At 40.5% G+C, this 15,324-nt stretch overlaps 2 protein-coding genes across 4 annotated transcripts; both read left to right on the top strand.

Moving 5' to 3' along the window:
* Positions 1–498: 498 nt before the first annotated feature.
* LOC112175719 (subtilisin-like protease SBT3.10) lies at positions 499–4,084 on the top strand. 3 transcript variants are annotated; one of them, XM_024313445.2, is made up of 11 exons: positions 499–630; positions 825–1,031; positions 1,120–1,211; positions 1,296–1,393; positions 1,474–1,626; positions 1,703–2,367; positions 2,447–2,538; positions 2,626–2,865; positions 2,944–3,058; positions 3,180–3,372; positions 3,468–4,084. In XM_024313445.2, exons 2-11 carry the CDS (start codon positions 909–911, stop codon positions 4,031–4,033), a joined length of 2,337 nt encoding a protein of 778 aa, XP_024169213.1. In that variant the 5' UTR covers positions 499–630; positions 825–908; the 3' UTR covers positions 4,034–4,084. The 3 variants fall into 3 exon arrangements, with proteins under 3 accessions (XP_024169213.1, XP_024169214.1, XP_024169215.1); XM_024313446.2 differs by lacking the exon at positions 499–630 and having other exon boundaries at positions 683–1,031; positions 1,301–1,393; XM_024313447.2 differs by lacking the exons at positions 499–630; positions 1,296–1,393 and having other exon boundaries at positions 683–1,031.
* Positions 4,085–4,833: 749 nt separating this feature from the next.
* Positions 4,834–5,607, top strand: LOC112179170 (histone H4). Its single transcript, XM_024317507.2, has one exon. The coding sequence runs from the start codon at positions 5,002–5,004 to the stop codon at positions 5,311–5,313; it is 312 nt and encodes a 103-aa protein (XP_024173275.1). The 5' UTR covers positions 4,834–5,001; the 3' UTR covers positions 5,314–5,607.
* Positions 5,608–15,324: the final 9,717 nt, after the last annotated feature.

Below are 15,324 nucleotides of genomic sequence, written 5' to 3' on the forward strand. Positions count from 1 at the left end.
TCCCACTGCTCACCTCTGTTGTCATCATCTCTCTCCTTGCTTCCTTTTTCAAGCATTATGGGTTTGTACAGGAAGGCCTTTCGTCCCCAACTAATCCTGCTTTTCCTTGAAAAAGAATCGTCCCACTAATCAAAGGCAAAAGCATCACTTCATGAGTTGTGGGCTGGGAATCTCACAGCAGGGCTTTTGTAAAAGGCATAAACGTGGTTTTAGGGACCTACATCAATACACTGCAACACTACAATCATTCGTCTTCACTTTTAAGTAAAAACATAAATACAAAGCCAAAAACTCATATCAGTGTGCATATATCCATATAAATTACACATAAACATACATATCCTGAATATCAGATCAAAATATCAACAACAGAAACTTTTGTAATTTGTAGGTAAAATCCTTGAAAAATAGAAAATAGAATCTGCTAGATGAATAAGAATATGGCCATCACTTCATTTCCACCAGTCCACTAATGTTATGCTTGCCACTAGGAATCATGGTTGACAGCATGGAATCAAATGTGTTTGTGCCCTATTGTTCAAGTTGCCAAAATAAAAAGCTGGGGATGTAGATAAAGCTAATTATTCAAAATTTGAGCAAACCCTTCTATCCAGTATGATGTGCCACATGGTATAGTAATTTTAAGCCTCCATTAGAAAATAATCAAAATACTGCCCTCTGCATGCTTTTTTTTTCTCTCAGCACCAACTAAATTCAAATACGTTCTTGCTTTTCAATAGATTGAGAATTAAGGGGCAGTAGTACAATACAGAAAAGATTTTCCTCTTTTAACATTCTTTTTACATTATTATATGCGAGTGCAGGGATGGCTGGCTTAATAAAGTGTTTGAAGACTTGAAAGAAAATAAGAAATACCTGTAGGAAATCATAAGAGCTTTCCTCCTCCTATGTTGATGGATTTCAATACAAGAAACGGGACTTGTGCAGGAAAGAACTACTCTCTGGTGGTTCTTGCTTTCATCTTATTACTTCAACATCATCTGTATACATTAGTCGAGGCCACAAGTAAAGTGAGTGTCTCCGTTAGTTCAAGTTCTAGCTCCAACACTATTTTTCACTTTTCTTGCAACAAAGGCATTTGACAAGGGACTGTTTCAGGTGCACATTGTATATTTGGGAGAAAAGAAACATGATGATCCAGCATCTACAAAGAAGTTTCATCATAAAATTCTGACCAACTTGTTAGGAAGGTATGGATTCACTCTACAGTCTACACTATTCATTGTCAGTATGTTTTGGCATTCAGTGATTAGAAAATAATTTTCATGTTGAAGCAAAGAAGCTGCATACAGCTCCATTCTCTATAGCTATAAGCATGGCTTTTCTGGATTTGCTGCAAGATTAACAGAATCTCAAGCAGAAACAATTGCTGGTAATAGCTATTTAAGCTGGATATTGCATGATAAGCTAGCTATTTTAGCACCAATTCATGGCTATCACCATACACTGCAGAGTTTCCAGGAGTTGTCCAAGTGATTCCCAATCGCATTCACAAGCTCCATACAACCAGAAGTTGGGATTTCATCGGAATCCATCAGCATTCTCCAGAAAATCATTTAACAAGAAGCATGGGCAAAGGAACTATAATTGGAGTAATAGATTCAGGTAGTATACCTTTTGATGAATGCTATACCAGTAGGCTTCAAACTGTTCTTAAACATAAATTTGAACATCTGTGCAGGTATTTGGCCAGAGTCTGAAAGTTTCAAGGACGAAGGCATGGATCCTATCCCATCACATTGGAAAGGAATTTGCCAGCAGGGTGAGCTTTTTAACTCCAAAAATTGCAATAAGAAACTTATTGGTGCTCGCTGGTTTGTAAAAGGAGCGCTGGATGAATCCAAAACACCAATTAACAAAACTGAGGGAGAAGACTTTCTGTCACCAAGGGATGGAATTGGCCATGGCACTCATACAGCTTCTACAGCGGCTGGCTATTTTGTCAAAAGAGCCAACTATAGAGGACTAGCTTCAGGATTAGCTAGAGGAGGAGCGCCTCTTGCTCACTTAGCAATTTACAAGGCTTGCTGGAGCAATAGAGGATGCACTGATGCTGATATTCTTAAAGCATTTGACAAGGCCATTCATGATGGAGTGGACATTCTATCTGTTTCTGTAGGCAATGAGATTCCTTTGTTCTCTTATGTCGATCTACGTGATACAATTGCAATTGGTTCCTTCCATGCAACCATGAAGGGGATTACAGTTGTTTGCTCAGCTGGAAATGATGGCCCTATCTCGCAGACTATCGTAAACACTGCACCATGGCACATCACTGTTGCAGCCACCAAAATAGACAGGGCATTTCCAGCAGCCATTACACTTGGAAATAACCAGACTCTTTGGGTAAATCAAATGATCCTTGAAACTAAAGCTGGAAAATGAAGCAGCTGCTTACGAAATTTTGGAATGTCGTCTATTGCAGGGTCAATCTATTGATATTGAAAAGCATCACCATGGATTTGCAGGCCTCACATACTCTGAACGCATAGCTATAGACCCTACAGATGATTCAGCGTGAGACCTCTCTTCCTTCCTTTCTGATTAATATGTTATCTTATCCTTGTATGTACAGCGTGTCATAATATTCCATATTACTTCAAGCAAGGATTGTCAGCCTGGAAGTCTCAATGCAACATTAGCCTCAGGGAAAATAGTACTCTGTTTCTCCATATCAGATGAACAAGACATAGTTTCTGCATCAGCTACCGTGAAAAAGGCTGGTGGAATTGGACTAATATATGCACAGTTTCCCAATGATGGGCTCGAGCCATGCAAAATTCCATGCATTAAAGTGGATTATGAAGTAGGAACGCAAATACTTGTCTACATCAGAAAAGCAAGGTAAGCTCACATAGAGATGGAGACAACAATAGTGTTGTCATAGATTTTACAAAACTGATATCCCACTATGCTATGAAGGTACCCAATTGCCAAGCTCAGTGATCCAATCACCGTTGTTGGAAAATGGGTCTCTCCACAAGTTGCTACTTTCTCATCTAGAGGACCTAGTTCCATGACACCAGCAGTTTTAAAGGTAGAAGCTAATACCTATTTTTTAAGCGTAGTTACTTCCACATCAGAAAAATAATTTACTTTCTCATATATGCAATATGTCGTAATGACCTCTTGTTCCAATACCTGATTGATGAACATAGCCTGACATAGCGGCACCCGGCGTGGACATCATAGCTGCATTTCGACCGCATGAGAAAAAACAAAGCAATGGTTATGCACTGCTATCAGGAACTTCAATGGCATGTCCTCATGTGACAGGGATTGTAGCTCTCATCAAATCTGTACATCAACATTGGTCTCCTGCAGCAATAAAATCAGCTCTAGTCACTACTGGTCAGTCAAATCAAACTTTCTATCATAAAGTGAAAACTGAAATCCATGTCCATCTGTGACTTACACTGACCATTTAACATCTATAAAAATTGCAGCTTCCCAGACTGGAACAGATGGAACAAGCATTTCAGCCGAAGGCCCAACTCGCAAGGAAGCTGACCCATTTGACATAGGTGGTGGACATGTTGATCCCAACAAGGCAATGGATCCCGGGCTAATTTACAATGCTACTACAAACGACTACATTCAGTTTCTCTGCTCCCTGGGTTACACTAGTGCATCACTTACTAGATTAACCAAGACTACAATAAACTGCATAAGAAAAACTGATGCAATGAATCTCAACCTCCCTTCTATAGCAATTCCAAACCTGAAAAAGACCGCAACGGTGACAAGAACAGTGACAAATGTGGGAAACATTAACTCAAAGTACAAGGCCGTGGTGCAGGCTCCTCGTGGCGTAAAAATGAGAGTTGAGCCTCAAACTTTAAGTTTCAATATAACCACCCAAATTCTTTCCTACAAAGTTACCTTCTTCTCAACTCAGAAAATGAATGGAGGTTACAAGTTCGGGAGCCTAACATGGACAGACGGTGAGCATCTCGTCAGGAGTCCAATAGCCGTTCGTGTGACCGGATTTGAATCATATACTGATGTATGAGATCTCTAGAAGAACTGCTGAATAACTATTTGTGAGATGAAAATTTTCTCCCACGTGTTTCAACCAAAGAAACCATGCATGAACTTTTAAACTGTCTGCATACATCATATTTTAGGGGTAGCTAGATCAAGCACTTCAGTAATTGAAGTATACATCAAGATATGGTTATCATTAGGAGCATTAGCTAATGCATGATGTGATATTGTGATACTTGCATACTCCATTTGACACCAGCAAACAGCAAGTTATGGTTTTTGGCAAATCTTACACTGGCCACCAGCTGTGATGTCGAAGTATTGGATGGATGGTTTTTTTTTTTTTTTCCCATCTAGCTCACTAGGTATAGATATATCTCACGTATTTATATCCATGTAGCTATCTATACTATAAAGCGAACCAACTAAAAAACGAGCGAACTGCTCAAACTTCACTAAAATATGAATTGTTCAAAATATCCTTCATAATAAAAACTATATAAAATAATTATTACAAAAAATTAAAAAGAAGAAATACAAATAAAAATGTGAAAATATTGAAGAAGATAACTTGCACGTTTTTTTTTTTTCCCTTCACACGGATATGAAATTTGTATCATAGAATATAGGCCGCACAAACGAGATTAAAAAATAAAAAATAAAAAAATATGAAAGCGTCTCCGAATAAAATAAGGAATAAAAGCAGTGTCAGCCACGATCCGTGTACTCCTTCGTTGTGTTATATGAGCCGTCGGATACCAAGCTTTGCTCATTTGAAACAGAGCTCATTCACGCGGATCGACCTTTGCAGCCGTCCGATGCATTTAATCCAATTGAGCTGGTGCGAAAGAGCTCAAATTGAGGCGGCAAAACCAAAATTCAAAGCTTTCCGTCTCCCATATAAACCCCCCCCTTTTCCCCTCATTAGACCCATCAAATTTACACATCTCTGATTAGAATTGCTTACGGGGCCGGAAATTTCTCCGAGAAAAAATGTCAGGAAGAGGAAAGGGAGGGAAGGGGTTGGGGAAAGGCGGAGCAAAGAGGCACAGGAAGGTGCTGAGGGACAACATCCAGGGCATCACCAAGCCTGCGATTCGGAGGCTCGCTCGAAGAGGAGGAGTGAAGCGCATTAGTGGGCTTATCTATGAAGAAACCAGAGGGGTGCTCAAGATCTTCTTGGAGAATGTGATTCGCGATGCGGTGACTTATACTGAGCATGCTAGGAGGAAGACTGTGACCGCCATGGATGTCGTCTATGCTCTCAAGAGGCAGGGCCGAACCCTCTATGGTTTCGGTGGTTAGATTCGGATCGAGTTTACTGTGCTTTCATGAATGAGTACATTACCAGTACCAGATTAGATTGTCAATCTATGTCATTTCTTGCTGTTTGCCAATTTCTTTTGCGGGTTAAACAACTTGTGCGCACCATGTGTTTGATGAAGGTCCTCAATGAGGCTGTTGTTTTGTATAAAACACTATTGGTTTGGCATGTTGATAATCTTTTACTAATTGTTATTACTTTGGTAATTTTTCTGTGGGAGCAATTTACAGGCTTCCAATTTGTTTCAGCAATATGAAATTTCAGAAACTAATCCATGTCTGCACCCAATATCCCATTGCTACTTCATTTGACAATTTACTGAATATTTTGCATTGCCTAAACTACTAGCTAGTACTCGTTGTAGCCATTTGCGTATTTCATGAAGAAGTAACTTGAATAGTTCTTAACATCACATGAACTGCCATTACCAAAGTAAGCATCATACATCATCCATGGATGTCTTAGCTGGAAACAGCATAGATCTGCACAAAGGGCAGGTAACCTGACCCTGGTTTACCCAATTATCTAGACACTCCCTATGGAACACATGTTCGCAATTGCACTATTCTGTCACCTCATGACTGCGTTCTATGCAGTCCAAGCAAATGTTGCATACTATAGCCTTGCCCTCATCTTTGTATTTTTCAAGCGCTTGACCGAACTCCTCTACTGGAAGCTTCTTGATGTGTGCTGTTAGAACATGAACTGGGATTATTGATGGACACAGATGATTGAGCACAACAACATAATTGGTATAATGTTGTTGTTCTTCTGTGGAGTCAGTCACGTGTTCTGAAGGTTTGAAGAGACCCAGATGGTTGAGTGCCATTAGAACTATGAGCTTGAAGAAGGCTACCAGGTTTAGCAGCATCTCAATGCTTATGCATTTCCGCATCTTCATGAAAAATGCACAGAGAGCCCATCAAGAAAGAGGGAGAGGGATTCAATGTGTTTGTGAAAATCAAAGGAGGTTACTTAAAGGAGTTGAGTTTCTAGAAATTGATTAGTGCACAAGTAGACAGACTATGTTTCCCTTCACGCTATGGCATTTCCTCCCAGAGAATTTCTCATTGAGTATTAAAGAAGAGTATTCTGCAAAGTTGACTTTTATTTAGGATGTTAATGCCAAATGGATCTCTGTTCCATGTGATTGTTTGTTAACTCAGATCTTGCTTGCATTGCAGGGAAGCAAGAATGATAACAACAATGATCCAAAAAGTTCCTGTCAAATGGGGACGATGAATAAAGATACAATTGAAGCTTGCAATTATGAATTATGTCACAGATCACAACTATCGTGTTTGCTGGTCATGACAAACTTCTTGTTCATTATTTTATGCAAGGAATTCATGGCTTTTGTGTATATGTTTATAAGTAATCTCTTGATGTGAATCCATACACAACATATAGGCCATATTTGGTTTGTGGAAAATAAGCATCAGGAAAGGAAATTTGTTCCTGAAGGAAATGAGATAATTTCCTGAAGAAAGGGAAAATATGGGGGAAAATGGTTCATTCCAAACCCCAATGGAATCACTTTCCTCCATTCTTTCCTTACATTTATTACTCACAAGTCACAACATATTATTTATTACATTATTTACAAACTTTTTAACAACTTTCTTGATAACTTTCCTTACGTTACCAAACATCAAAATGAAAAGTTGTTATGAAACTTCATTTCCCTTCCCATGGGGAAAACAAATGAATTACTTTCCTTTTCGTGAATCAAACGAGGCCATATAGTAACTTCTAACTTATTATTTTTGATCAGATTAGTGAGATATTTGAGAAAGCTAAAAAGTGCATCATCAATAAGGATATTGTAATTGCTGCATTTGGACAGAGCTATCAGGTGGTCACATCTCTGAGTACTGCAATCAATAAAATTTTGAATGCTTCAAATGTTTGAAAAAAAAAAAACATTTTATTTTACGTATGACTTTATCAGGCCTTTGAGAGAATTATATATTATTCTTTACTTATTTATCTTTATAATGATTAAGGGTACTGAAAATTGTTGTAAAAACAAAAAAACAAAATCATTGCAAGTTAACTTTAAGTTTTGAATCACTCACATTTGTTTAATTTTAGTTATTTTTTATACTTATCATTTTTAGCAGAATTTTGTCATGTCTCTAATTACCTATAATTCAGAACTTGTAAAGTTTTCATACATACATTGCTACTTCATTTTGACTAGTCTCTGGTTACCTGTATTGTTTGAAAGCTACATATATACTTCATACAACCATACAGCTTCGCATACAATTTGTAACCATTCCATGGAGAATTAACTCGAAAATATATATAGTACTCATTACTCAACAGCACATTAACTACCAAATACCAAAGCAAGCATCCTACTTCATCATCCATGGACCTCTTAGCCAATTGTTCAGACACTCTATGAAACACATGATCACAATTCCACTGTTCTCTCACCTCATGGCTAGCTTCTTTGGGTTTAATTTCTATGCAGGCCAAGCAAATGTTGCATGCTATCGCCTAACCCTGATCCTCGTATCCTTTATATCTTTCAAGAACTTGACTGAATTCCACCACTAGAAATACTAGGGGTGCATGGACGCGGGTCGGGTCAGTTTTGGGCCAAAACTGCATCCGACCTGTATTCTTCGGTGGGCTGAATATTAGGACCGGAAACTGAATGTTAACGAACTAGGCCGAAAAACTCGGGTGACCCAAACTTTAAGTCGGCCTAGTTCGGTTTCTGTTGATCGGCGCCGTTGGTCGACAGTCATTGTCGTTGGTAGGCGGCGTTATGCAGAATTGCAGATCGAAGATTGAAGGGTTGGGCTCAGCATTGTGCAGATCGAAGGCGTCGACAGGTGGCGTGGTAGGTTGAGGATTGAGCTCGGCGTTATGCAGATCAAAGGTGTTAGTAGGCATCGTTGGTCAGCGACATGGTAGTTGTTAGTCGACGGCTGTGAGAGACTGAGAGAGTGGTTAGCCGAGAGAGATGAGAGGAGAAATGAAAGGCTGATCTAGAGTCGAGGATAGATGAGGAGATTTTTAGGGTAGTGTATGATTTTCGAGAGAGTGGAGAGAGAGGAGAAAACGGGTTGATTAGAATGAATGAGTGAATGAGAGTGGGTGTCGAATAGGTTAGGATTTTTTATGATCAGGTAAGGTCAAGTTCACATGAAATCAATCAGAAACCAATCAAAAATTGACCCCTATTAAAAATTAAATGAAAATTAATATTTTATATAAATTTGGTCGGTACGGTTACTTTGAAATAGAGAACCCGGTTCCGATCCAGTTCGATCCGGTTTGATGCATTTTTCTTCAATGTTTTTTCCGATTCGGCCGGTTTTCTGCTCCTGGTTCAGTTTCTGCCCACCCCTAAGAAATACTGTAAGAGCTGCTTCAATTCTTGATGTATGCTTGTTGTTAGAACGTGGACGGGGACTATCGATGGACACTGAAAATCAAGCGCAAGAATATAGTTGGTATAATGTTGATGTCCTCCCATGGAATCGATCACAAGTTCTGGATGGTCCCATCATAACTATGAGCTTGAAATAAGCTAAGAGGTTTAGCAGCATCTTCATGACAAATTAATGCACAGAGAAGCCAGCAAGAGGATGCTAATGCAAAGTCAAGTTTTATTAGGATACTATTGTCGAAGGATTTCTGTTTCCATGTCATCGTTTGTTAAGTTTTCCAAGAAATTGTATTGCTTGCATTGCAGGGCAGCCGGAAAGATAACAAGAATGATCCAAAAAGTTGCTTGCGAAGGCTATTATAGGCCATGAACATAAAGATACAAGTCAAGCTTGTAACTACGAATTAAGTCACAGCTTTTGTATTTTCATGGTTATCACGTATTTATTGTTAATTATTTTATGCAAACAACTCATGCCTTTTGTATATATGTACTCAAATATTCATTTCTAAATTTCATTAACACAAATAATCTAGTACTATTTAAATTGTATTACATTCAATCAAATTATTGAGATATTTGAGGACACTAAACATACCCGTTTTTATATTTTGATAACAAAATGGAGTTCAAGTTGACTTATTTGGATCATCATAATAGGTGTAGCAAGTGAATGTGGAGGTAACTGAAGACATTGGTGGGGAGGTGGGACAGATTGTGGAGGTTGGTAAAGATGGTGGAGGAGACTGTGTGGGGAGATTTTTAAGAGTTCGAATCCGGATGAATGTCACCATCCCGCTCTTGCGATGTTCAAGGGTGGATTTTCCTGGAGTTGGAGGTCGAGATGTTGAGTTTAAATATGAGAGGCTGCCGGAATTCTGTCAGGAGTGTGGTATCATTGGGCATCCGACCCGCATTTGTGATGATCTGTTGGGTTTCAAAAATAAGATGGAGGAGGAAAGGCCTTACCGATTATCTCTTAGAGCTGAATTTGACTTATATGGAAGGAGAATAGGTGGGAGGGGGGGCCGAGGAAGATCTGAGGGGGGGAATGCAAGTGATATGAGTGAATCGGCCAGTGGGTCTCGGTCTATTTCTGATGCTGAGGAGGCTGCTCGAAGATGTAAACAGGGAAGTGAGGATGCACAAAAAGGTTTAGATAAATTAAGTGATCAGTTACTTCTGGAGGGTCCATTAAATGATACTGCCTCATCTCCATGCAAGAGTGTGGAGGTGTCTGAGAAGCCGGAAAAGGTAGCAGTTGTTGAGCAGATTGAAATCACTAAGTCTGTCCAAGTTTCATTTGTTAATGATGATAGACAGATAGCGAGGGAGTTGTTTCCGGAGCAACCTGGCTTAGATCTTTCTGGTGGACCGGAGCCAGAACAGATTGTGAAGAACTTGGGGTTGATGCTCAAAACAGGATTCTCCCGAGGGGAACAAGAGAATATTAAGTTCACTGCAGGAATCTCTGGGGGCATAAAAAACAAGAGAGGGTCTAAAGGAGGACGTCGAGTTCTGAAGGTGGAGACTCGAAGGAAGAATGTGGAGGTAATTAATATGGTTGCGAAGGAAGATTCAGATGCAGTGGAGAATGGTAAACGCAAGTTAGAGAAGAATTTGGAGGGTGAACAAAACATAACAAAGAAGGTGATGCTTCTGGAGGGTATCCCTAAAGTGGTGGGTGTAGCGGAGCTGCCCCACCACGAGAAATGAGGCTACTATGTTGGAACGTCAGGGGGGCGAGGGGGTCACGGACGTTTAGGGATCTAAAGGACCTCATCCAAGTTCATCAGCCGGAATTGATTTTCTTAAGTGAGACTAAAATGACTGATGTACAAATGGGAAAATTGAAATCCAGATTGGGGATGGATGGAGTTCTTTGTGTCCCACGGAGGGAGGAAAATAGGGGTTTTTCAGGAGGTTTATGTTTTCTTTGGCGTTGCAGTGTAGAGGTGTCGTTTATTTCCAGCAATTTTCATTTTATTAATGTTTGGGTCAAGTGGGAAGATAATAAGGAGTGTAGAGTGACTGGGTTCTATGGACATTCGGTGGTCAGTGAGCGCTACCGATCTTGGAATTTGATGCGGAGTCTGATTGATGAGGATCAGCACCCATGGCTGATTTGTGGTGATTTTAATGAAATTCTGGAGACTAGGGAGAAGCTGGGGGGTGCTGTTAGGCCATTCTGGCAAATGGAGAATTTCCGAAATATTGTGGAGGAGTGTGGTTTACTTCAATTTGCTTTTTCTGGTTATGAATTTACATGGGATAATCGCCGAGAGGGGGACGCAAATGTAAAGGAAAGAATTGATCGTGGGTTTGGCAATTTGAGTCTTATTCAGCAATGGGGGAGTCTCACCTCTCATCATTTAGTGGCCATGTCCTCTGATCATTCTCCTCTTTTGATTGAAAATGACTTAATGGGCGTTGCGGCTGGCAGCAATAATAGGAGGAAAAGACGTTTCTTGTTCGAAGAGATGTGGTTGAATGATGAGGAGTGTGGAGAGGTGATTGAGAGGGGTTGGAATGCTATGGGCAGTCGTGGGATGGTGGCAAAATTGGAGAGAGTGACTGCAGATTTGAGGGTATGGGGTAGAGAGAAGTTTGGTAGGGTCCGCAAAATGGTGGCAGATTTAAGAAGGGATCTTGATGTTCTACAGCGTCAAACCCCAGTTGCTGAGATGTTAGTTAGACGAAGAGAGAAGGAAAGGCAATTGGATCAACTTCTGGAGCAGGAAGAAATTATGTGGTGTCAGAGAGCAAGAGTTCAGTGGCTTACCCATGGTGATAGAAACACAAAGTTCTTTCATCAATTTGCTCGACATAGAGGAAAAATTAACCGAATTCACGGAGTTCTTGATGAGAATAATAGATGGCATACAGGAGTGGTAGATATTGGGTGTGTTTTCCTTCGGTACTTTAGAAATTTGTATACGAGCAATGGTGGCCCTATGCATCAGAGTATTTTTACTGAGGTGGATAAGAAGGTTACTGAAGAGGATGTTAATTTTCTGTCTCAGCGCTATACCAGGACTGAAGTTGAAGGTGCTTTAAAGGAGATGAGTCCTTCTAAGGCGCCTGGGCCTGACGGTCTTCCGGCCCTTTTTTATCAAAAGTTCTGGAACATTGTGGGGAATGGTGTTATGGCGGCCTGTTTGGAAGTGCTGAATGGCCAAGGTTCTGTTGCAGAATGGAATGATACATTGATTGCCCTAATTCCTAAAGTCCAGGATCCAAAAAAGGTAACAGAATATAGGCCAATAAGCTTGTGTAATGTGATTTACAAATTGGTTTCTAAAGTGCTTGCTAATCGTCTGAAAAGGGTGTTGACTAAGGTTGTCTCAGAGAATCAAAGTGCTTTTGTGCCAGAGAGATTAATTCATGATAATGTGATTGCTGCTTTTGAAACAATTCACTGTCTTAAGCGCAGAGGGAGGAAAAGTAGACAGAAAGCAGCGGTCAAACTTGATATGGCTAAAGCTTATGATAGGGTGGAGTGGGCTTTTCTGCGGAGGATTTTGGAGGTGTTCAATTTTCCTGATCGTTTTATTCAGTTGATTATGAATTGTGTGGAGTCAGTTAACTATTCCCTGCTTATCCATGGAGCCCCTTTTGGGAAAATAAAACCCACAAGGGGATTGCGACAAGGTGATCCTATTTCCCCTTACCTGTTCATTTTGGTGGCTGAAGGCTTTTCTTCCTTAATCCGGTGTGCTGCGAAGAATCAATTGTTACATGGGGTCACCATTGCAAGAGGGGCGCCCTCAATTACTCATCTATTTTTCGCAGATGATAGTCTCCTTTTCTGTGATGCCACTGGATCAGACTGCACAAACTTGAAAAGGGTGTTTAAGCTGTACGAGGAAGCTTCAGGCCAACAAATAAATATGGATAAGTCTGCTGTTTGTTTCAGTCCTTGTACTCAAAGAAGAATTAAGGAGGAGTGCAGCAATGTTCTGGAGATGGCAATAGTGCCTTGTCATGAAAGATACCTTGGTTTGCCTACGGTGATAGGGCGTGATAAGAGGAAACTTTTTCGGGGTTTGGCTGATAAGGTCTGGAATAAAGTTCAAGGGTGGGAAGGAAAGTTATTATCAAAGGCAGGCAAGGAGATCTTAATAAAAGCAGTTGCACAGTCTCTACCAAATTATACGATGAGTGTTTTTCAATTGCCTGTGGGTACATGTGATGATATTAACAGGCATTTGGCAAGATTTTGGTGGGGAAAGCCAAACGGGAAAGGAATTCACTGGCGGAGGTGGGAGAATCTTTGTGTCCCAAAGAGTGAAGGAGGGATGGGTTTTAGGGAGTTGGTTAGCTTCAACCAAGCTCTGCTAGCTAAGCAAGGCTGGAGACTGTTAAAGAAGCCTGATTCTTTAGTGGCTCGGATGTTGAAAGCTAAGTATTACCCTAAGTCAAATTTTCTGGATGCTACCGTTGGCTCTTCCGCTTCATATTTGTGGCGGTCTATAGTGTGGGGAAGAGAGGCACTACAAAAAGGTTTGCGTCGTCGAATTGGGAGTGGCTGTCATACTAAAGTGTACTTGGATGCTTGGGTCCCTGGGGTGGAGGATTTTCGTATTCACCCCAACAGTGATGTGGACTTAACAATGACGGTGGATAATCTGCTTACTAGTTCAGGGGATTGGGATGAAGAGAAGTTGAGACAGCTGTTTACTTTGAGAGAGCAAGAGGCTATTTTGGGTATTCCTGTTACCCAAACTTTAGCTACAGATGTTGACATCTGGCATTTCAATAAGCATGGTAAGTATTCTGTTAAAAGTGGGTATTGGGTGCTGTCTCAGAATCGTAACCACAGTTTTTTTAATGGTGCTGGTCATGCTGATCTAATTAAATACTGGAAACATTTGTGGAAGCTCAAAGTACCTCCAAAGATGGTTCATTTTTTATGGCGGTGTTCAAATGGTTTTATGCCTTGTAAGGAGGAGCTGTTCCGGAGGAGAATTACATCGGAAGCTGGATGTTTTAGGTGTTGGCAAGCTACGGAGTCGCCTTTGCACGCATGTTGGGAGTGTGGGTTTGCAACTGCGGTGTTGGAGAGGGCGAATTTCTACTCCAGGTTAGCTTCGGTTCATTTTGTGAATTTCATCCAGTTTATTCAGGTAGCAATGGAAAGCCTATCGGTGAATGAATTGATGTTCTTAATTGTCATGTTATGGGTCAATTGGAAGGAGCGAAATGATGTTCTTCATGGTGGTGCTATTAGGCAGTCTGAGATCATTTTTAATGAGGCTTTCAATTTTTGGTCTGACTTAATTGCTTCCCAAACAAGGGCTGTCTGCAGAAGTGAAGGCAGTGTTCTTCTGAATCAAAGGATAGAAAGACATACTAGGTGGCAGGCTCCACCTGATCACAGTTTCAAATTGAATTGTGATGCTTCTGTGATTCAAAATGGGAAGGGTGTGGGGGTTGGCGCTGTGCTACGTGCTGGTGATGGGAAGATGATTTGGGCACTGGGTCTTAGAGTGCAAGACCATCTTTCTCCGCTGGCTGCTGAATTGATAGCTCTTAAAGTTGGTCTACAAGAAGCCATGCTTTGTAGGCCTTGTTCTTTGATGGTGGAGACCGACTGCTTGGAGGCTGTGAGGCTTGTGTTTGAGCCTGGAGAGTGTTTGGCTGAGGTAGGTGTTTTAGTGGAAGAAGTAAGGAGTCTTTTGCTCGTGAGTCCTGCTCCTAGGATAGAGTTTGTTCCTAGAGAAGCAAATCAAGTTGCTCATTCAATTGCTAAGTTTGTAGCCCGCGAGGTTGGGCGTTTTAAGTGGTTCGAAGTTGGGCCTCCTTGGCTCATGAAGGTTATTTCAAATGACCTACTTGTAACCTATAATGTTCCTGGGGTTGTGCGCGACTCATCAATCATTCGATCTGTGAATGAGGGTGGAGTTGCAGCTTGTCACACCCGTGCTTTGTAGTCTGTTTGTTTGGTGTTGAATAAAGGACTATGTTTTCTTCTAAAAAAAAAAAAGGTGTAGCAAGTGAAGTGAGCCTCATGTATCTGATTTGGCAAGGAAATAGAAAATTTAGCTAGATGACACTATGTCATTTGGCAAGGAAATAGGATATTTTCTAGATGACACTATCAAATAGATGAGTTAATTAGAACAGTCTCGTTCCCCTGGTCAGCTACTGACCAGGGCTAAGTGATGAAATCTGTGGTGAGAGCTGTCAACCGTCCGATTGAAATCGGACGGTGAGTGACCACACAATCCCTTGTCGGCAGCTGACCAGGGGAACATTTTTGTAATTAGAAATAGCCTCTAAAATAGCTGATGTTTGTTGTTTAGAAATTATAACTGAAGGAAGGATATCGAATTTAGAAGGATTAATAATTTATTTTACGTTTGACTAAATTTCTAAAAATTGTTGTAAAATCAGAATAACAACTTGCTGCAAATTGAAGTTAGAGTAAACTGCATTGAGGTTTTTTTTTTTTTAATTCTCTACATCTATATGTTTGAGTTCAACTAAACCACATCTTTAATGTCAATTTCAACTAATTTGTAGCAAGGTGGAACCAATTTCTTTTGTTCTTCGGAGGACACGAGCATACGTCGTCGTTTTG

Source organism: Rosa chinensis, chromosome 7 (assembly GCF_002994745.2).
Source record: "Rosa chinensis cultivar Old Blush chromosome 7, RchiOBHm-V2, whole genome shotgun sequence".
Lineage (NCBI taxonomy): Eukaryota > Viridiplantae > Streptophyta > Magnoliopsida > Rosales > Rosaceae > Rosa > Rosa chinensis.